General features: G+C 54.5%; 6 protein-coding genes across 6 annotated transcripts; 3 read left to right on the plus strand and 3 right to left on the minus strand.

Annotated features, from left to right (window-relative positions):
* Positions 1–67: 67 nt before the first annotated feature.
* IWZ02DRAFT_457642 (uncharacterized protein) lies at positions 68–5,867 on the plus strand. Its single transcript, XM_066767949.1, has one exon. It carries the CDS (start codon positions 265–267, stop codon positions 5,617–5,619), a length of 5,355 nt encoding a protein of 1,784 aa, XP_066620940.1. The 5' UTR covers positions 68–264; the 3' UTR covers positions 5,620–5,867.
* A 137-nt stretch (positions 5,868–6,004) lies between these two features.
* Positions 6,005–8,525, plus strand: IWZ02DRAFT_42526 (acetoacetyl-CoA synthase). Its single transcript, XM_066765892.1, has 3 exons — positions 6,005–6,330; positions 6,420–8,179; positions 8,235–8,525. Exons 1-3 carry the CDS (start codon positions 6,091–6,093, stop codon positions 8,344–8,346), a joined length of 2,112 nt encoding a protein of 703 aa, XP_066620941.1. The 5' UTR covers positions 6,005–6,090; the 3' UTR covers positions 8,347–8,525.
* A 604-nt stretch (positions 8,526–9,129) lies between these two features.
* Positions 9,130–10,348, plus strand: IWZ02DRAFT_381873 (GTP cyclohydrolase-like protein II; the record flags this gene model as incomplete). The annotated part of the gene is made up of 2 exons (XM_066765193.1): positions 9,130–10,254; positions 10,313–10,348. The coding sequence occupies 2 exons, from the start codon at positions 9,130–9,132 to the stop codon at positions 10,346–10,348; spliced, it is 1,161 nt and encodes a 386-aa protein (XP_066620942.1).
* Positions 10,349–11,182: 834 nt separating this feature from the next.
* On the minus strand, positions 11,183–15,352 carry IWZ02DRAFT_406008 (uncharacterized protein). Its single transcript, XM_066765672.1, has 4 exons — positions 14,711–15,352; positions 14,605–14,662; positions 12,421–14,367; positions 11,183–12,369 (listed from the first exon to the last, which is right to left on the minus strand). Exons 1-4 carry the CDS (start codon positions 14,971–14,973, stop codon positions 11,374–11,376), a joined length of 3,264 nt encoding a protein of 1,087 aa, XP_066620943.1. The 5' UTR covers positions 14,974–15,352; the 3' UTR covers positions 11,183–11,373.
* A 750-nt stretch (positions 15,353–16,102) lies between these two features.
* Positions 16,103–18,172, minus strand: IWZ02DRAFT_492555 (uncharacterized protein; the record flags this gene model as incomplete). The annotated part of the gene is made up of 3 exons (XM_066769859.1): positions 16,103–16,300; positions 17,089–17,586; positions 17,657–18,172. The coding sequence occupies 3 exons, from the start codon at positions 18,170–18,172 to the stop codon at positions 16,103–16,105; spliced, it is 1,212 nt and encodes a 403-aa protein (XP_066620944.1).
* A 967-nt stretch (positions 18,173–19,139) lies between these two features.
* Positions 19,140–20,564, minus strand: IWZ02DRAFT_381563 (uncharacterized protein; the record flags this gene model as incomplete). Its single annotated transcript, XM_066765174.1, has 1 exon — positions 19,140–20,564. One exon carries the CDS (start codon positions 20,562–20,564, stop codon positions 19,140–19,142), a length of 1,425 nt encoding a protein of 474 aa, XP_066620945.1.
* Between the last annotated feature and the right edge of the window lie 595 nt (positions 20,565–21,159).

Below are 21,159 nucleotides of genomic sequence, written 5' to 3' on the forward strand. Positions count from 1 at the left end.
GCTCAGGCCCAACGCGACTCGCAGCAGACTCCTGAAGTGCAGGGCAATATCGAGGTAGAGGTAGAGGTAGAGGATTTCCAGAATCCTTCTCTAACAAAAACATCCCCTTCAACTCCCCGTCGCCCGAAAGTTATTTCATCAAGAGCAACTCCAGAAGCTAGCCCGGCATCCCCTCCAACAATCAACGCTGGAAAGAAATATCGACTGAAAGCCAAGGCTGAGAAGGCAGCCCCTATCGAACTGTGGGAGGAAGGGAAAAGAGCCATGGGCCTTGGACTTGACGACCCTTTCCCAGTATCAGACAAATCCACCGTCGATCAAGATCCCGTCACAGCGGATGCATCTCTTGGCACGACCAATGCAATCACCGCAGGCGATGACACAGAATCTCCAGCCGGTAATGAAACGCAAGAGGCTCAAGATGGACCAAAGTTGACCGGTCGCCAACGCCATAGGCTTCGCCTTGAAGCCGAAAAGACGAGACAGGCAGGAGAGGCCAAGAGGCGTGAGCGGGAGCTTGAAATCATGGGCATTGATTCATTTGCCATCGCCGAAAGAGCTGAAATCATCCTGCGGAGAATGATCAATGAAGAAGAGCAGTCGTTGCATGCAGCAGGTAACATGTCTCAGCCTGGGTTGTACATCAACCCGCCTGGATCACAGAAGCCCCGGGATCCGCTGAAAAGAGGTCGGCCCAAAAAGGCATTGGTGGCCGTAATCGTGCTTCCTGCCCTGAGACACGTCGAACTGAGCTCATCTGAATTTACAAGAAAAGTCGCAGCAGCAGGAGCCAGGGCTCCGATGTTGGCAAAGGGATCTGCTGAGGATTCCCCTCCTCCCAGTCCTCGGCCACATCAATCGTCTAAAAGGCCAAGGTTGTACACTCCCGCTGAAGTTTGTGGTGGTGGCACAGCCTCGCAGGAAGGAGTCGGAGGTGCTGAGAACGCTGAGAAGGTGTCGTCTGGTGAGCCCTCAGTAATGATTGAGAATCACAGCAACAGCGTGGCCTCAGGTGTCAACGACCAAGGGGTTCACTCTACCTCGGCCACGGTCGGTGCTTCGCAACCTAGCACGTCTCTTCATCAAGAGCTGCCACCTATCTTTCCGCTTCTCGACGAAATGTCTTCCAACGCTCCTCAACAGTTGCCATCAGCATATGAGAAGCTTTCTACCGTGCCCATGAACACAGGAGTGTCCAGTCCATCAAAAGAGGCCGGTACTGTAGCAAATAACATACCGGCTACCAAGAAAAGAGGAAGACCTAGGAAGAACCCCGAAGCTACCGCTCGCCCTCGAAAATCAGCAAAGATATCCAAGGACGATACTCCAGCGCAGACAGTCTCAAATGATGTGTCCAGTCATATGACATCGCCAGACGCTGCAAACCCTGCCGATATCGACCAAGGAACAAGTCCCCCTTCCACGACAGATGCGCCTTGCTCTTCGGAGCAACGAAAGCCTAGCCAGCCTCAACCGCCTGCTGCTCCTGTGCGGCAAAACCAAACTGCTCTCGAGAGGTATTTCAACCGCGAAAACCCCAAGGCTGTTCCTTATCAAAGCCCCTATTCCATGCCAGAAAGAGGTGCCCCGCGCCACCAGGGCCTTTACGATTCTTTGAGACCCAGTTCATCTGGTGCCCAGCGTGGTTACAAGAGTCCATATGCAAAAACAGGTACTCCAACGGCAATTACATCAAAGATTACACCACGTCAGGCGCCTGATCCGGCTCAACCAACTGCTAAGCCGCGATCTGGTGAGTCATCTGGGCACGGGCAAGACGCGACTGCCTGTGCACGAGATGAAGACCAAAGAACGCCTCCAAGCTCAGCACGGGAATCCCAGTCTGCTCAAGCGCCTCAAGACACCGCGGATAGTAACAATGAAAATTCACGTGAGGGAGCAGCTCAGGAATCTGAAGACTCTCAAATCAGATTGCAAAATGTTTCCGACCCGTCTCTTGGAACGCCTGGCCAAAAAGAGAGTCGTGACGGTGTGCCTCAGAACGCGATTCGGATGCAAGACTCCCAGGTGGCTCAGGGGAATGGAGAGGCCCAAGATCGACCAGAAGGACCACTAGGATTGAAAGATGAGCAGCACAATGCCACAGCGTTGGCTCAAGCTTCCGAGCCTATTCTTGAAGAGCCATCGCCCATCGAGCAGGAGCCGAAATGGACAGGACCAACTCTTCGCAAAGGCAAGGAACGTGCGACTAACGAGCCGTTCATAAACCCCAATCCTTCAGAGGTACCGATCAAACACAAAAAAGGCAAGTGGCAACAGGGGCGAAAACAGGGCGTCAAGCTCGGCAGTGGGGGCATCTTGAACTACAACCGTTCCAAACTTCTCTGCGACATCCTTGAGAAGTGCAACGGTGTCTTTCCTGGAGATTTTGAGATTCAAAGGCCATTCATTGGACTTTGGAAAAAGGAGCACGGGTCTGATAGGCTCGTGGATCGCGACACAGTCAAAAGGACGATCAAAAACGCCATTGATACTGGCAAAGTCAGAAGACTTACTTACACCTTCAAGGACAAGAAAGGAGCGATGGTATCCCGTCACATTCTCACGCTGCCACACATTGATCCCAAGTCTCCTCTTGTTCTCGAGACGCAGCGCAAGGTCATTGAGGCAATGCCACGCGTCTATTGGCCGCCGGAAATGAAGCACTATGAAGACGAGTTGGGCAATTCCTGGTATGGCGAGCGCTACGAGAGGGAGACAGAACTCACTGTGCAGCGCGAAAGCCTCCCAAAGTGGATTCGTGAGACTCAGTTGCGCTCTGCAGAAGACCACAAGAGACGGGAGGCCTACCTAAAGCGTGGTCTGCAGAAAGGACCAAGAGCAGGCCCCAGATCGACCAGGTCTACTCGTGGCCGACCAAGGGGTAGCGCTCTCCGTGGCCGTGCTACTGGCCGCATGCGCCTGGCAGGTCTGCCTCGCCCTCGCTCTGGATCGGATGCTGAGATCCAACCTTGGTCAGCAATTGAAACGAGCTTGCACAACCGTCCTGGCTCAGCATATGGACTTCCCGAAATGTCCGAGCTGCCTCAATTCTTGCCCGCAGAGAGAAGGGGTTCCTTTTCGACTTTTCAGACCGACAACTTTGTGTTTGAAGATCCCACTACGTACAGTGAGGTCACAGATAGTGATTATGAAAGTGTCCTCATGTCAAGGCCTGGTACTCCCAGATACCCTAGGAGAACCCGTCGAGGATCAATTTTCTCCATTGCTTCATCTGTCGCGCCGTCCCCCAGGGGTCGTCGATCCAAGGATTCTTGGGACACATCATTCACTGGCTCTGCTTCTTCAAGTCGACACAGCTCCCTTGCCAGAACAGAACCAGAAATCCACACTCGACTAGGAACGCCCGTCATTGAGAGCTCCCTCCAAAGGTCAAAATCTGCGCATGAGACCGGCAAATGGCACCACACTGGTCCGGAGACCTACGATCCAGAATGGGAGATACAACAGTTGGCTACCCTCACCGATCCTGATCAAAGATTCTACTGTGGTAGTGGGACCTTTTCTACCGAGTACTTTGTCACACGGAACGCGAGGTTGTCGCTTTGGACGCATCGTGTTGAGCGCGTGGACTATCAGCGCTTGTTCGAAAATTTGATGCCACGGTCTCTAGCCGAGCTTAAACAAAGGAGCAAGATGAAGGGCAAGGAGCGCGACCATAGCCGCCGGGAGAACCCTTACTGGAGCATGTTTGACCGCGAGACTCTCGAAATTCAGAATTGGGAAAAGTCGTTGAGACTCGGGGACCGAGATCCAGTATTGGCCAATCATCGTGTCAAGGAGCCTCACTTTATTAATCACAACTTCTATGGGGAGCATATTAGTCCTGATTTTGACATGAGCTCGACACCGCTTTTCGATGACCACTGGAGCGAGTACTACACCATCTCTGAGCCGCCTCCATTGGATCCTCCATTCGACGTGGAAGACGATGACGATGCGCCTGGCATGTCTATCACTGTTGGGCCTCCACCGGCGAAGCGTTTCAGGCGAAAGACGGTCGTCAACACGCCCGACACTCGACCTAATCGTCCTCTGGTGAAAAAGAAGGTCGTTCTCGGCACCTCAAATCGCAATCCTTTTGCGGACCCGAACTGCGTCATCACAACCGCAGATACCAAGAAGTTGTTGTATGCAATGGTCGTGGTTCAATCTCTCGTTGGAGGATTGGACAATACCACCAGTTGGGATGTCATTCGAAGAGTTTTTGACATGCATCCACACTGGGATTTGCCCGCTTTCCGCAATCGTTGGACCTGGTTGAAAACTCACTGTGCCCAAGTCTTGGACAAGCTTTTTGACGATTTCCAGAAAGCCTTTCTGCTCGCCTATGAGTGCGGCGACGTACCGCCGCTGAATTACGACAAACCAGATGACTACGATTGGTCATTCATTGTCGAGTGGACCATGCAGAACATATCCGTCAAGCCACCTCGGGAGCTTGATCCAAACTCTGAGCTACCTGCGTCGCGCGAGGCGTTGGATGCAAAATTCATCATCGAAGAGAATATAGACCGGGTGGACCCACCAAGAGAGACATTGTTCAACGAAGCTACTCTCGCAGCCAGACGCAAAGAGCTCTACAATGAGTACTCGTTCTACATCTCGCTGACGTCCATCAACAAACCTGTGTCCAAAACGAAACGCAAAGGCTTCGCGGAAGCTGTGATCGAGAAGGCAAAAAGCTGGGTGCGCGCCACAATTGTGGCACCAGACCACATGTTCAATGCGGCAGCTGCAAAGGAAAAGTTGAGTCGTCTGAACGCCAAGCTCATCGAAAAGGCTACGAATGAGTTGGCAGCGACCAAGTGGTTCCGCAATGAGTACAAAGGTCGCGGTAATAGACCCGGCCGCCAGTATGGCGTGGACAAGAACTTTCCCAAGGCATTTGAGCGCCAGCTCCAAGCACCGCATCTCATCGATGCAATGCGCTTCAAAATCGAACTTGATACCGCCTTTTCCAGTGGCGCAGAAGCTTATTCCATCCGCACGGCTGCCAACGAGGGCAAGGTTCTCGCCACCATCAATCTTCTAAACAGCGGACACATCAAAGTCATTCCGAGGCTCCCACAGGTCAATCATACTGTTGGCGCCCCGTTTCCGCGCCTGACCAAATTTGGATTCACAGAAGGTCACTACAAGACGGTGCAAATGGACCGCACTAGGATGCATTGGGAGATGGACATTGTGCCCACTGAGCATTACATCTTTGGCAACCCACTGCTCCACATCAAGAAAATCGAGGCTCTGCCGCAAAAGCCTCCGCTGCCTCCACAAGGCTCTTCATTTGAGGACTGGATCCCGCTTTGGTACGACATTCAGCTATCCCCGATCCGCGAATGGTGGTGCCGAACCGTGGCCGGTGTGCTGCACGTCATTTTTGGACGGCCGGGAATTGGCGCCAAGGGCATCAGAAAGGCGTTGAAGGAAGCAATTGGCGAGTGGGAGCTTGAACTCTGCTTGGCAGGATTGAGGGAGATTGGGGCCATCGAAGAGATGCGGTTGGGATTGGAAGAAGAAGAGGCGACGAGGGGGTGGCGATTAGGCGAGTGGTGGTGGTGTTGCTTGGGAACGGAAGCGATGGTGCAGGCAGCCTGAGGACGAGGCAAGGCGCTGTTGGCGCAGGGGTGGCATGAAAAAGTCTCCAGGTGTTTGTCTGAAAGCAGTCATTTGGTGGTATTCTTGGGGTGGTATTTTGAGTTGGGTGATCAGTCACTTGACGAAAGGCTTTGAATTAGGTTGGCATTGATTTTGATACGCTCTCGGTATGAGCGCTTAAAACCAATCAAGTTTTGAGGGTTCATTGTGCAACAATATTCTTTTCAACGACTCAAAGCAGAAGCAGGTTGTCGGTATTGGAGAGACGATCGGAAAATGCGTGAATAGCCGAGCGGACCGCGCCCAGGGGCGGTTTCCCGGGGGCGGAGCGTGGAGCGGAATGCATCCGTGCTTTGCGGGGATCCGAAGGTTGTGCAGGGAGGGCCGACCAGCTAATTGTCAGTCCTCCCTCCCTGACCTCTTGCCCTCCAAAAAGCATCCATCCTCACAATCAAAGCAAGGCACTTGACTATGGCAATCAACCTTGAAAATGGCGCCAATGGCATGGAAACAGCGCCTCGCAAGCTTTGGACCCATCCTGCACCGCAGACGACCAAAATGTGGGATTTTTTGCAGCGCATCAACAAAACGCATGGTCTGCATCTCCAATCGTACAAAGAGCTGCATCATTGGAGCATAGAAAACATTGCCGAATTCTGGGCTGCAATCTGGGACTATGTTGGCATCAGGGTGTCTCAGCCCTACCACGAGGTGCGTTGTGCTTCCCTCCCCATTTCCGTGGCGTGCCCCAATCGTTTCGTCGTTTTTGGGGGGTTCCAATTGCTCATGCATCACGCCAGGTTGTCGAGGACACGACGAGAATGTTCCCCCGACCAGCATGGTTTGGTGGGGCCAAGCTCAACTTCGCAGAGAATTTGCTTTTTCCTGCTGGCGTCGAGGTTGACCCGAATGGCGTCGCCGTGATTGCGGCCACGGAGACCACGAGGGAGAATGTCACCTGGAAAGAGCTGAGAGATCGCGTCAAGGAGTGTCAGGCTGGCATGATTGCCGTGGGGCTGAAGGAGGGTGACAGAGTTGCTGGATATGTCGCTAACCATACTAATGCTCTGGTGGCCATGCTGGCCGCTACGTCTCTTGGAGCCATTTGGACTGCAGTCTCCCCTGATACGGGCGTCCATGCCGTGGTCGAGCGTCTGCGGCAAATTGAGCCTGTGTTATTGTTCTCGGACAATGCGTCTTACTACAATGGCAAGAGCCATCCCGTGCTCCCCAAGCTGAGCGAGATTGTCGAATCTCTTCCCAGTCTGCGCAGTGTCGTTGTCCTGCCGACTGTGCCTTGGGTGCCAGTCAACCTATCATCGTTCAAGTCCACTGCAATAGTATTCGAATACTCCTCGTTCGTTGCTTTGACCAGTTCCCCGCACTCTGAGCTCGCTTTTGCTCAGCTGCCTCCAGACCACCCTGTCTATATCCTATACAGCAGCGGCACTACAGGAGCACCGAAATGCATCGTCCATGGGGCCATTGGAACCTTGATCCAGCACAAGAAGGAACACATCCTCCACTGTTCAATCGGCAGCAGTTCCCGCCTCTTTTACTTTACAACGTGCACTTGGATGATGTGGCACTGGCTGGTGTCTGGTCTCGCAAGCGGTGCAACGCTCGTCCTCTACGACGGATCGCCTTTCCGCTACGTCGACTCGTCATCTTCAGCAACTGCCGGCGAAGCAACACCTTCGGTAGCTGATGATCTCGCCATGCCGCGCCTTGTCGAGGAACTTCGAATCACGCACTTTGGGACCTCAGCAAAATATCTCTCTGTGCTCGAGCAAAAGGGACTTTCTCCGCTTTCAACCCTTTCACTTTCGAATCTTACCGCAATATACAGTACCGGCTCCCCCTTGGCTCCCTCCGCCTTCTCCTATGTTTACTCAGCCTTTCCTCCCATAAATTTGGGCAGCATCACAGGAGGCACGGACATCATCTCGCTTTTCGGAGCGCCGAGCCCGCTCTCTCCCGTCTACGCCGGCGAAATCCAGCAAGCAGGCCTGGGCATGGCGATCCGCGCATGGGACTGGCAAGGACACGACGTAACAGACAGAGGCGAGGCAGGCGACCTCGTCTGCGTCAAGCCGTTCCCCTGCCAGCCCGTCAGCTTCTGGGGCCCGACGGGCGAGCAAAAGTACCGCAGCAGCTATTTCGACAAGTTCTGCGCGCCGGACAGCAACGGTCTGCAGCCAGTGTGGCACCACGGTGACTTTGTGCGCTTCAATCCGGCGACGGGCGGGCTCGTCATGCTGGGCCGCAGCGACGGCATTCTCAAGCCGGCGGGCGTTCGGTTTGGCAGCGCCGAGATCTACAACGTCGTGCTTGCGCACTTTGCCGCCGAAGTCGCCGACGCGTTGTGTGTGGGCCGCCGCCGCGAGGAGGACCTCGATGAGACGGTCGTGCTGTTCCTCAAAATGGCTGATGGCAAGACGTGTACGCAGGACTTGGTCGACAGCATCAAGACCACGATCAGAAAACAGTTGAGTGCTAGGCATGTCCCAGGCGTCGTTGACGAGTGTTTTGAGATTCCCGTGACGACAAACGGGAAGAAGTGAGTGTTTATCTTCGGGGTTCCCCTCTAAGCTTGTGCTAACTTGCGTCACTAGGGTCGAGGGAGCTGTCAAGCAGATTCTCTGCGGTCTGAATGTGAAGACGTCGGCTTCAGTTGCCAATGCCGAATGCTTGGAGTGGTATCGTGAATGGGCAAAGACGCACTGAGGTCGTGCGTTACTTGTCTTGTCCTGGTTGCATTTTATCTGTTTGCATCGCCTTGTGTATATTGCCCTTTTCTGTTCACTGTGCATCGCTTGCATTAGATTGGGCATGAGCAATCTTGCCACGGCTCTTCCAGCCGGACCATTCTTGCGCCATTCTCGCAGCTCACTGACAGTGATCTGACCTTGCGGAGTGGCCGACCGGGATGACTGCACCTGTTCTTCGACCCGCAGACGTCAATACAATCATAATCTGCAGCGTGACGACTGAATAGACGCGGATTGGGACAAGTGCTGATCCTGCCCGCCCTGTTGTGGTCACATGGGGCTAGACGACGCGCTGCGCGTGAGCGACGACTGCTCAAAGTTTACAAACCCCGGCGATGATGGCTGAGGCATTTCGTCGAATTGGTACCTGGACATAGGGCTGAGCATGGGTTTGGCGATGGTGTTGAGAGCATCGGATCTGGAAGACGGTGGGAAAAGCCACCCAGTCGGCAACGGATGACGGCTGCTTACAGAGCATCAAGCGAGGCGCGTGCCCACGTCCCGTCGCCGAGGTCTCTCCAAGGAAGGACGAGGACTACTCGGACCGCCGCTTGATCGCGTCAGCAGTCAACCCACTTCCGACTCCTTCTTCCTCTCCACGCCATCATGTACATATTCCCCATTGGCCCCTCCCGTCTTCCCAACCTCATCTTGCTGTGATCCGACACCTCTCAAACCCGCCCGTCTTCACACCTCGACGACCCTGAGCCCCACCATCGCCGTCCTCACCACCGCCACAATGTCGCAAGACTTGCCGGCACACGCCTCTCCCGCCTTCACTCCCGACCAAGCTACACCGCGAGGCTTTCCTGAGCGCCCGCAGCCGCCTACCCGCAACATTTCAGAGCTGCGCCTCGACTCGGACGAGCTGTACGCTCTGGACGCCGCCACGTCGACATCTGACTCCCGCCATGGCGAACAAGTCTCGCAGCTTCCCTCCATCATATCGCCCGCCTTCACTCCGCCAGCGACACCGGGGCGCCTTTTTCCCGCCGTCGAAAGTGGCGCACAATCCGTGCCAGTTGAAGGCAGGACCGAAGGCCGTAGTGGCGGGCCGTCCTCCGAAAAGCCGAAGCTGGTCGAAAAGCTGCCGCACGTCGAATGCATCGTGCGGGCCCGCATACCGACGACGACGGGCCAGGAAATGTTCCTGCACGTCTACCACAACGACCTGGATTCGAAAGAGCATTTGGCCATTGTCTTTGGAAACCGCATCCGGTCGCGGTCGTTGGATGCGCCGCGGCCCGGCGAGAGCGAGCGCGACCGCATGATCCGCGGCGCCTACGTCGGCCGGCTCTACCCGGGCCGAACCAGCAGTCGCATTGAGCAGATCAAGCGGGAGGAGGGCGTTGCGGCGGGCGCTGCTTCAGAACAGGAGCGAGCGTCTGAAGAGATACCGCCGCTCGTGCGCATACATTCCGAGTGCTACACGGGCGAGACGGTGTGGAGCGCACGGTGCGACTGCGGCGAGCAGCTGGACGAAGCCGCGCGCCTCATGTCGCTGCCCGAGAGCGGCGGCGGCGTCATCATATACCTGCGCCAGGAGGGCCGCGGCATTGGACTGGCCGAGAAGCTCAAGGCGTACAACCTGCAAGACTTGGGCAACGACACTTACGAGGCCAATCTGCTGTTGCGGCATCCGGCCGATGCGCGGAGCTATGGTCTGGCGACGGCCATGCTCGTGGACCTGGACCTGGGCGGTGAGCAGGGCATCCGGCTGCTGACCAACAACCCGGACAAGGTGCGCGCCATCGAGGGCCCCAACCGCGAGGTCGTGGTCCAGGAGCGTGTGGCCATGGTGCCCCTGGCGTGGAAGATGGGCCAAAAAGGCAGTGAAGAGGTGGAAAAGTACCTCTCGACAAAGGTGCGTGTCAACAGCTTCTTTCTCAAATCGTTCAACGATAGATTAACACTTCCGATAGATCGAAAAGTTCAAGCACATGCTCAGCCCAGACTAGGGTTGCGGCATGGCAGAAAATCAAAACGTCGACACGGTCAGACGGAAAAAAAAAGTCGGCTCAACAGAACTGGCTTTATATTTTGCATCTCTTGGCAGCAGCAGCGGAAGCAGCAGCAGAAGCAGCAGATGATGATGATAATCGTCACGCACGTACGCACGCACGTCCATTTGAAAAAGCATACGGGCTCGGCGCAGGCAGAGTGTTTTTCTTTTTCTCCTTCCCATGTTCTCTTTCCTAATCTTGTTGATCTTTTACCACAAAGACGCGCGGAACAGCGAGCGGGTTGGGTTGCGTTGCGTTGTGTGGCTTCCCAGCCGAGAAGAAGAAGAGGAAGAAGCGACGGCGCTGGCAACAGCAGCAGTGGCAGCAGCAACGCCCAGGGCGAGTGGCTTTATTCAGTTTTGATGGTTAGCGGGTAACAAACGAGCCCAAGGGTTTTTGAGGAGGGGTGTCGAGTGACGACGTGGACGTACGCAGACGCAAAATGCAACTGGCGTTGTTGCGCGTCGGGATTGGAGCAAGGCGTAGTCGACACGGCAGCAGCGGACAATGGCAGCAGCGAGCAAAGGAGAACGAACAAACAGTGAAACCAAAGCAGTCGGTACTTGTTTTGCGTGTTATCTGGGTTGCGAGCCCTCAAGCCTTGAATGACCCCTGAATCCACTCACTGCCTCTTATGTTCCCCGACTCTTTAAGATCGGAGGCAAACTTCTCCAGCGACATCGTTCCGGAATCTGCCAACAATCTATGGCCATTGGGCTCATCGTCATCGACACTTCAGTGGATCGTTTAAAGGACAGCGAGAAGCTGAAGTTTACAATTCATTTTCTACCCACAAGGAAGGCTCCAGACTCCACATCTAAACCCGATAACTCCGCTTCCAATCAATCGATTCAGTCTGAACAAGAAGATCCCACAACAAAGCCCCACAAGTCTATCCCAAGATGAATCACGCGGAGGGGGCAAGACAGCTATAGTTGCTAGCTCGCTAGCCGCATCGCCGTGTAGGTAGCATCAGAACATCAGAACTCCCACGACCGCAGCCAATGCTCCATCAACGCGGCATCAACAGGCTGCAGCTCGCGCAAGCACTCGCTATACTCGCGCGCATGCGCATTATCCATCTCGGGCAGCGCGCCGCCCTCGACGCGGAGGCCGTTGTAAAAGTCGACGAGCTTGACGCCCGGCTTGGCCGCAATCTCGTCGGGCGTCAGCGGCACGGCCTTGAGGGCCGCGAGCCACTCGTCGAACGCGACGGCCCGGATCTCCCTGCCCTGCTGCTTCTCGTAGAAGGCGACGACTGTGGGCGCGAGGTCGCGCCAGCAGACGACGTGCGGGTTGGAGACGTGGAAGACGTCGAGGAGCTGGCGGTGGGGGGCGTCGGAGGCGGCGGCGTCTTGCTGCTGCTGCTGCTGCTGGAGAAGCTGGAGGCGGCGGCGCGAAAGCTGCACGACGGTGCGGCCGGCCGCGTCCATGGGCACCCAGTCGACGGAGCGGTCCGACGAGCTCAGCGTCGACGGCACCATCCCCATGTTCTTGCTCGAGTGCACCAGGCTGGGCAGCCACTCGTGCCGGTTCCACACGCCTTTGCTGCGCGGTCCGCCCAGCTGCCCGCACCGGATGATGCTCGATGGCACGCCTGACTTTTCTGCTGCTGCTGCTAGGATGCGTCCTGCGACGTGCTTGCTCTCGCCGTAGCCTTGGGGTAGCGGGACGCGGTCGTCTTCAAAGTAGCGCTCTGGCAAGGGACCCTTTTCAGAGACTGTCGACGGGTAGTTGCCGATTGAGGCGATGGAGGAGATGAAGAGGATTTGGGCACGGTGGGCCGAGCGCAGGGAGAAGTCCACTACATGCCGAACGCCCGCCAGGTGCGTAGGTTCATACGAGTCTAGGGCTTGGTTGAAGTCGACGGCCCACGCGTTGTGGATGAAGGCCGTTGTCTTGCGGGCCAGCTCGTCGTACACTTCTTGCGGGAGGCCGAAGTCGGGCTTGCTGAAGTCGGTGTGGAGGAATGTAACCTGTTGGGCATGAGCAAACCATTCGACAAAAAAGAGGGAAGAATATCACACCTTTGAGAAGTCAGGGGTCACATCACGTTCGGCAAATGACTTGGCCTGGCGAGCCTCTGCATCTCTCGAGCGGTTGAGACAAAAGACCTTTGCGACGTCGGGAGAAGCAATGAGGTCTTGCAGGATAAAATTTCCAAGAGCGCCAGTAGTGCCGGTGAGGATGTAGGTGTGCTTTTGAGGGAGAGGTGCGGCACACGGCACGCTGGTCGCTTCAGGAAGATTCGCAGTAAACTTCTTCAGTACTTCGGCCATCTTCTGCTCGCGGGAGACCTCATTGCCACCGGCGCCAGAGATCTTCTTGAGGAGAGCAGCTGCCAGCTTCTCCACGGTTGGGTTCCTGTAAATATCCCGGGGCATCACGGCGGCGTCGCGGCTGCCCTTTTCGTTTCCGGACTTGAGGGCAGAGCTCAAGGCACTGGAAAGGGCCATGACCTGCAGGGAGTCGACGCCCAGGTCGAAAATGTCGGTATCGTCTTCCAGCGTCTCCGCCAACTCGGAACTGCCTTGAAGGCTGGTCAGGACAAGTTTGAACGCGTTGCGAAGGAATTCCATGGTGGCGGGGAGATCAGAGTTCTTGTCGAACTTTCCAAGCTTCTCTTCGAAGCCCTGTCCTTCGTTCAGATACAGAGCGTCAATCTCCTTGTCGTAGGTTGAGACCGTCATTCTTCTCTGGATCGAGCCCTTGGCTGCACGCGAAAAAGGCTTCTCCTTCTTGGTAAAGGCAATCTTGTTCTTCCAAACTTGGGCGTGCGATGGGGCATCATTGTTGGCTTTCTCAACTACTGACCATATCGAGTCCAGGAAAGCAGTCAGATCGCGGGCACCTACTCTATCCCAATCCGGCTCGATGAGAAGTGCAGGCTGGAAGCGGCCCTGGCCCACGACGAGCGCGCCACGAATGTCCGGATGCTCCTCGACCGTCTTTTCGTACGTGACTGGATTGAACTTCTCGCCGTTGCTCAGGACCAGGACATCGTCTCTGCGGCCCTTGTACTTCCACAGGCCTGGCTTGGTGGGATGGGCTTCGAAAAGATCCTTTGTCCTCCATTCCTCAATCTCAGGGAATGAATAGAAGACACCGAGATAGCTTGGGTGGGAAATGCGCTTGATGACACACTCGTGCAACCCCTCGCCTTGACCAGCGTCTTCCATGACAATACCTGAGTGGGGCGACCAGTCAAAGTATTGCCAGTCGCTTGTAGGGTCTTCGTGGTGCAAGGTTGCAGTGAAGCAAGCTTCTGTGGAACCAATTATGGAAACGAGATTCGTCTTCTTGATGATTCTGTCGCCTGCTTCCTTTGCCAGGGGCGAACCGGCGAAAAAGATGTATTCAGTGGTGGCGAGGGCCTCGAGGCTCCTCTCGCTCTCGCTCATGTCCTCCAGCATCGAAGGAGTGAAAAGTCCCGACCAAGGCTTCTTGTGCAGCAAGATATCAGTCGCCAACTCGGCGTTTGGCATTCTGCCTGGAGGCGGCAGCAACAAGGGACCGGAGTAAATTGAGCGAACAATCGTCATAATACCCATTGTGTGGAAAAAGGGCAGCATGGTGAACATGTTCTTATCGTCGGACATTTGAGTTGCAATGGCGTTGCGACGGCCGGGAGGAGCTGGCATGTATTTTTGATGTTCGAGAGTCGACAGCCAGCCATTCGTGACGTAGATCGGCTTAGGCAGTCCGGTGCTTCCCGAGGTGTGCAAAACCAGCACCTTCTCAAATTCCTTTTCCGGAAATTTCTTTTCCTCTTCGCGAGTCGGGTAGAGACCCTTGGCGCCCTCAGTCAACATTTCCTCAAAAGAGGGGATTTGGAAACCTCGCAACTGGGAGTTGAAAGTGAATGCATTTAGATGCTTTTCGACTCCCTCAGAATAGAAGTATTCTTTGGTCCCTGTGCCAGCCACAAGGTTTGCTTGGCCGTCATCTGAGTTGCGGAGCGAGGGAAGCAGGGCCTAAAAATTTCGTAAGTCTTCTGTAGATAGTACCAAAGCGGACATCAAAAGAAATGGCAGCTCCCTGAGTGCGCCCGCGGTGATGCACGACTCTGTCTCTCGATACCCCTGAGGCGATGCATGAGTGCTTCCTATGCACGGCCCATGACAGTGGATAAAAGCTCCAAGAGCCCTAGCTTTATTGTCTACAGCTGCCATTGCCTTGACACCCACTGTGGTTTAAAAGAGAAGTCTCACCTTGCGGTTGGTCTTCATCATGGCCAAAATCACTACCGTGTAGCGGATGTCATTGATACTAGAAGCAATCAGTTGGCTTGATTCTATGACTGGAAGAAACCCTTACCCAAGATAAGCGACAGTCTCCCTGTCTTTTCCAGCGCCAATTTTGCTCTCTATCCAACGTGCCAATCCATCAATGGCCTGGCGAAGCTCTCCAAATGTTATGTCCTTCCACTCTCCATAAACATCGTTGGTCAAAGGGACAGTCACCCAAGTGCGACCGGGGTCGGAATTTGCAATGTCGTCCACTCGACGAGTGAGCGTCTTTCCAGTGAAAGGGGAAAGTCCCCCTGTCTTGACTGACGCGGCATTTCCAATGGATCCCATGGTAAGATGTGTGCGAAGGGCGATGGAACGAAAAAGACAGCAAGTTCTGTTGACAAAAGCAACTTTCAACGAGAGGCAAAAATCTGAAAGAGAATGATGTATTTTTGAAAAATGTGATGTAGGCGAGTGCTCAAGGCGTCCTGAAGCTCAAGATTCCGTGGCTGCTCCTGGAAGATATAGCAAGACAGAACTAATATACTTCGAGTCCGGACATAAAAAGGAGAGCATATAGACTTATTTCCAGATGGTGTTGATCACGAATAGTTCCAAAAGGGGTGAGTTTCGGATCGAATTCGGGGTTGACGAAGTGGGTCTTCAATGAGGCTGAACACTGCGTCGTCAACGTTGCGTCTTGACTTCTTATAGACCTCTCCACAGTACACTCGAATGCTCAGTCGCGCGATTATTGACGCGGGACCGGCAGGAGGCGGGGGTTTTCGATTCGACATTGTCTTTTGGGCGTGTCCTAGGCAAACTTTAAACACAACAGACGCACAAGTTCATATCCCCGTTGCGCCTTAGGCTTATCTCATGTTGATCAGCCGTGCAGGGTCGGCCCGTACCCGACCGAAGGAGAGACGTAAATAAACTCGTAGGTTGCCCAACACGGCTGTACCCACCCATGCTCTTTGCGGGCCATGTTAGTGTTTCGGGGCAAGGAAACGATACATGGCGGTGTGGTCAATAGTCTACCGTTGATGTGGCCAGCATGGTGAAACGAACACCTCGGAAATCGGAGAACTTTCGCTCGACCCGGATGTTGACATCCGATTGCATGTATGATGCTCAGCTGTGGTCGTCTTAGAAACCGTCTGATTCCACGCTGAGCCACCGGAACTGATGTGGCTTGGTTTGATAAGAGTTAGTTCAGCTTTGAATAGGGTTTTGAGTAACGATACCGCATATCCGGAAGGCGGAGAGCTTGTGAGCACCTCATGAGCTGTCAACCGGCCACGAAATCGCGACAACAATACATTGAAGGGTAGAGCCATGTGGTTGTGATACGGGAAGTTCGGCTTGCCCCGAACGACCCAGAACAAGGAACAATCGCATGTTTTCGGTCGTGATGAAGGGAATTCTTGAGCCAGGGCGATGTAATTGCGGTTAAAGATAGCTATTAGTGCTCTTCTTAATCCAGGACATGGTGCTGAGTTGCCGTTGGATCATCGAAGCTTGGCAAAATCTTGTATTCCTGTGGTATCAATCCTATTCTCCGATGCACGTTCGGATAGATCCCGAGAATCCGACGGAAGTCCATAGCCATGGTGTGCATTGGATTGTGAAGAGACGGCGCGTAGTGGCCCATGCCAATGACGTCGAGGGACCGCTGAAACAAGACATTGGCAAGACTTCATGTTGGGCTTGCGCATAAGTCGATAAGGTGCCAATGGCAAAACCGCAAACATTATGAGCGTCGGCTAGACCACCTTGCCATTATCACAAGAGATGTCGGGCGGAGGGTGGGTGGACGACGTTGCCTCTGGCAGTTCTCGCTTCTGTATGTTGCCCCATGGCTCTAGCGCACCAGCACCACGGCAGCGATCAGACGCAGGGACCACTGACGTAGTGCCGATGCTCCGTGTCCTCCCAGGGTCTAGACAACCAAACACTCTCTGATGCGAACAACACCCCATCTGATGCTGCTCGTCCAGACGGCTATGGCGATAGTGCAGAGCGTCGTACACTTCCCGCTTGCTTGGGGCAAGTTTCTTGGGGGGGTTGATTCTTCACCACACAGCCACCCAGCCCCTTGGTCTCTCACCGGTCCTCCGGCCCCGACGCCCGAGGTCCAAACAGGCGCAAGAAAGTCTGAAGAGACTTTTCTCGGTCTGCTCTTACAGCGGGGGGAAAATGCATGGGATGGGAACTTTTGGATGACAAGAGCTCAAAAGTCAAGCAGTGGCCAAGTCGGCGGTCCCAACGGAATGATTCAGCAACACCGAAGCCACATGCAGCGGTTAATTCGATCCTCAGAATCGGGAATCCCGTTGACCACGTGCTCAAACTCGATGGGTATAGAAGCTTCACAAAGATAATATGCTGAGAGAACGCCATACCGCCCACGGAAATCCCAAAAACAGTTCCCGGCCGACCTAGCCATTACTACCTATATACAGGCCTTTCTCGCCCGCCGTCTCCCATCTCGTACTTCTCACCACCGTCGATCTCATACTTTACGGCTCCATCCATCTCGAACTTTGCACCTCCATCCATCTCCGGAGCCTTCGACACCGCATACAATTCTGCCGGTGCTGGACGGTGTTGCAATGCAGGTGCCTCATGCACTAGGTCTTGCGGGTACACTTTGAGAACTTCAAGCACCGCCTTGTTCTGCCGTCTTCTCCTACATCTCCGCACCCAGAAGAGGCCAAGCGCGAAGAGGACAACCACAGCAACAGCGGCGCAGACTCCGATTGCGGCTTTGGCGCCGGTGGAGAGGCCGCCACCGGTACCGGACGAAGACATGACCTGGCCATTAGATGCGCCGGACGAGTCTTTGCTGGAAGACTTGGTGGAGGAAGACGAAGAGGATGTGTGGGTCCTTGTTGCGCTTCGGCTTGACGCCTCATCTGTACTCGTTGCCGGCGTTGCCAGGGCTATTGATGGTGGAGTCTGATACGCAGGACAAGTTAGCTATCTACCCACACTTCTCTCATCCAAGAGCACGATCTCCACTTCTTACATTAATGGTAGAAAAAGTCTGGTTGTTGATCTCGCCCAACTCTTTAAAGGAAAAGGACTGCCCTTCCTTCGGCTGTGGATTGAGCGATATCATCTCCGTATGTCCCCAGCTGGTCAACGTCGTGTTCAGATGGTAGTTTGTCCCATTCTCAGCATTCCAGAGGTAGAACGAGCCATCGGCCCACTTCCCCATGCTCCAGAACATGGACAAGTCCGGCGTCGACGCGTTGGACATGCGCGGCTTCGGGATTGGCCCGTCGCCATACCAATCCGCCCCCTGGACCCGCAGGTAGTTATCGGGGCCCGATGCGCGCGTCCGCAGGACGACGAGTGTACTGCTGAAAGAGTATATCTGCCATTGCTGCTCATAATCGGTGCGGTTTTGGTCGTGGGTAATCACCGATCCGTAGCCCTCTCCCTCCCAGGTAGCCGTTCCCGACAATGCGAGACTATCGTTGCTGGGCAGGATCTGGTACCAGCGGTTGGTGTTGAAGTTTCTGGTCGTGCTTTGGGACATTTCGATGCGTCCGTTTGTCGTAAGGAGAATTGTGGAGGATCCTCGCGAGGATCGAAGGGTCCGCGTCCGCCAAATAAACAAATCCTGGCTTCAGGCAATGTGGCCGCATGTCGCTTTGCGAAACGAGGCTTTTCACGCTACTTCTCTTGTCGGGATTTTCTCAGGATGGTGGCGGCTCGCTGTGGCTGTGAAGAGGTGTCCACCACGAGGTGTGGAACTCGCCGCAAAGCAGGAGGTACTTAACCTTCATTTTCGAGCTGCATTCATGAAATTGCGACCTTTTTGTGATCCTTGTTTCTGCTACTAAACAATCATCACTTAGCAATCGTGTGCAGTCGAAAAGATGGCCTTGGTGGGCAAGCAAGCGCTAGTATTTGAGGATGACGCCGTGGATGACGGCTAGCCCGGATGCAGCAATTTCTAAAGAAAGGTCAGCGGTCAGGGGCAACACCAATCAAACAAAGTCTTGGCCCTACGTTTCTTCTGTAAAAAACGTGTGAAACGACCCATCTTCATTGCGAAGAAAGTGCAGTGTTGCGTCGCGAATCTGAGAACATCCCCAGAATACGGAGGTTTAGGGACACCACAACCATGATGGGGATTGCGACAAACTTTGCAGTCATTATCAAATACCATTAAAAGGACTGGTAGGCAAGTATAGGTAACAACGCCGACAAGTGCGAAAGAAAACAGCGGTGGACAATCTGTATTGCCACTGGATTATCCCTCATCAATCCCCGCGTTCGTTGCTCCTCAAAGAACAAGAATATCTGCTGTGTGGACCGCATGCAGCTCTGTACACGCTCGAAAGAGAGGAAAAAAGAGACATATGCAAAACTCCCAGCGCCTCGCCTTTTGGATGATTCCGTCCCCGCCCCGTCCCAGCCGTTCACAGGTGTCGCGTTGCCCTGTCTATTCATACAATCGACCGTCAGTGAGGCTGGCGTTCTCATTCGAGCCTTGAGGACTAGTGGCCTGGATCCGTGACCTTCCATCCGTCCTTGATCATGCTCTTGATGAAGAATATTATTGAAAGGAAGACCGCCAGCCCGGCGCACCCAACACCAACGTAGTAGGCATCCCGAAACCCCTGGAACAGATCCGGTTGGCCGTCGGGACCTCTGTCTCCATTGCTCTCGGCCAGCGCCGCAAATCCAAGAGTGATGCTGATGGAGTAATTCATGACGGTCGTCACTAGTGCTGCCGCCAGGCCTTGGTGCTCCATCGGCATGTGGTTCGAGAGAATGACAGACGACGCCGGGAACGACATGTCCATGCCGAACGGCATGATGACAATGCTGAGGAATGTCTGAGTCCAGTAGACTTGGTTGACTGGCATGAGCGCCACGAGCAGATTTCCAAGGAAGAAACCGAGGCAGGAGAGCACCATGACGAAGCTCACAGGCGTGTGCGAGAGCAGAAATCCCGTCAGTCCGGAAGCGAAGAGGGTCGCAACAACAACAGGCGCAAACTCTGCGGAGATCGATAATGGAGTCTGATGTCGCAAAAGCGTCAGGAATCGCCAGGTGTAGTAAACCCAGATGCCGAAACTGCCCCATCCGAGCGTGAGGAGCGACAGGATAAAGATTGTCGTGGAGTTGATAGCAGATTTCGGAATCAGAGGGTTTTCGGCCCGCGCCTCAACCCATCCAAAGAAGAGCAGGAATAGCACTCCAATGATAAGGATGAAGTAGACATTCGGAGTGCTCCATCCGAACAGGGGTCCGTTGTTGAATGCGACGTTGATGAGAATCATACCAATGACGCTCGTCAACGCTCCCATCGTGTCGAAACCACGGTTAGGCGGAACCTCGCCGAGGGCCTTTGGCACCACGATTACGACTGAGCAAGCAAGGCCCAATGCAGCGATGGCATATCCCCAAAAAGCCCAAGGCCACCACAGAAGCTGACCAAAGATGCTGCCGAAGGTGGCACCAATAACGAACCCGATTGGGGCCATGGCGCCAAAAATGCTAAACACGATATTCTTGCGCATACCCGGTGCGTAAGTCCTTCCGAAGAGAGCGATACCGGTGGGGTACAGAGCGGCGCAACCGACGCCCTGCATTGCCCTGGTTATGTCGAAGAATATCTGGTTGTGCGTGTAGCCGGCGAACCCAGCCAATGCACTCCAGGTTGAAAGCCACACGTACCCTAGCGCGTACACTTGCTTGTGGCCAAATATGTCCCCAGCTCTTCCAAATATGAGGATAAAGGTTCCGACTGTCAAAGAGTAGGCGGCGATGAACCACGAGAGCTCTCCTGGATTACTGGTTCGCATGTCCTGGCCAATGACGTCGATCGGGGCCAAGGCAAGGCCCAGGGCTGCTTGAATCATGAGATGCGCTGCTGCAACAGTAGCAACAAAAAAGCATTCATGTACCAAGGACATTTGAATTGGGGTGTGTTGGGGAGTTCCGGCCCCGGCCCTGGCTTTTTGTAATTTCTCGTCTGGTGTGGGAGCTTCATCGTCGTAGTGGTATCTTTCGTCGTGCGCTGGAGTGGAGACGAAACGAGAAGGTATTTGAGGTACTGGAGGTGGGTTTGCTATGAGTTCGTTTGTGCTACCGGATGCTGATGGATTGATGAACTCGTATCTCGGTCCAAAGGAATCATGTTTGGATGCTGATGGCTCCACCTTTGACTGGAGAGAGCTGTGTTTTGATCCCAGAGAAAGGACTCTGCTCGATCGGTTGAATCCAAGAGTGTCAGCAATGCTGTCTGTTGGAGACGTAGGGTTTATGGAAAAGTGTCCACGATCCATCTTGGGGTGGTGGTGGTTCATTGGAGCACCTCGTGGGGAGGACGTGGAGCATGTAGGGAAAGGTAAGAGGGGGGAAATGATTGGAACTCCGAGGGAAAAAGAGGACAACAGGTCAGATGCGTCTCAGAAAACATTGCCCATTTGAGTCGACACGTCCAAGCTTCCTACAGGGGCTGACGACGCTGAACCCAACGGGGCTGGAAATTCACAGAGACGATGATGC

Source organism: Phyllosticta citriasiana (genome assembly GCF_038021145.1).
Source record: "Phyllosticta citriasiana strain CBS 120426 chromosome Unknown IWZ02scaffold_10, whole genome shotgun sequence".
Classification (NCBI taxonomy): domain Eukaryota; kingdom Fungi; phylum Ascomycota; class Dothideomycetes; order Botryosphaeriales; family Phyllostictaceae; genus Phyllosticta; species Phyllosticta citriasiana.

Bases quoted from the DNA above. Each gene is read 5' to 3' on its own strand.
- IWZ02DRAFT_457642 (XM_066767949.1), top strand. From the start codon at position 265: ATGGGCCTTGGACTTGACGACCCTTTCCCAGTATCAGACAAATCCACC.
- IWZ02DRAFT_42526 (XM_066765892.1), top strand. From the start codon at position 6,091: ATGGCAATCAACCTTGAAAATGGCGCCAATGGCATGGAAACAGCGCCT. The intron at 6,331-6,419 runs GTGCGTTGTGCT...GCATCACGCCAG, and splicing joins TGTCTCAGCCCTACCACGAG to GTTGTCGAGGACACGACGAG. The intron at 8,180-8,234 runs GTGAGTGTTTAT...TTGCGTCACTAG, and splicing joins GTGACGACAAACGGGAAGAA to GGTCGAGGGAGCTGTCAAGC.
- IWZ02DRAFT_406008 (XM_066765672.1), bottom strand. From the start codon at position 14,973: ATGGGATCCATTGGAAATGCCGCGTCAGTCAAGACAGGGGGACTTTCC. The intron at 14,368-14,604 runs GTGAGACTTCTC...CGAAATTTTTAG, and splicing joins TGATGAAGACCAACCGCAAG to GCCCTGCTTCCCTCGCTCCG. The intron at 12,370-12,420 runs GTGTGATATTCT...CATGCCCAACAG, and splicing joins TGACCCCTGACTTCTCAAAG to GTTACATTCCTCCACACCGA.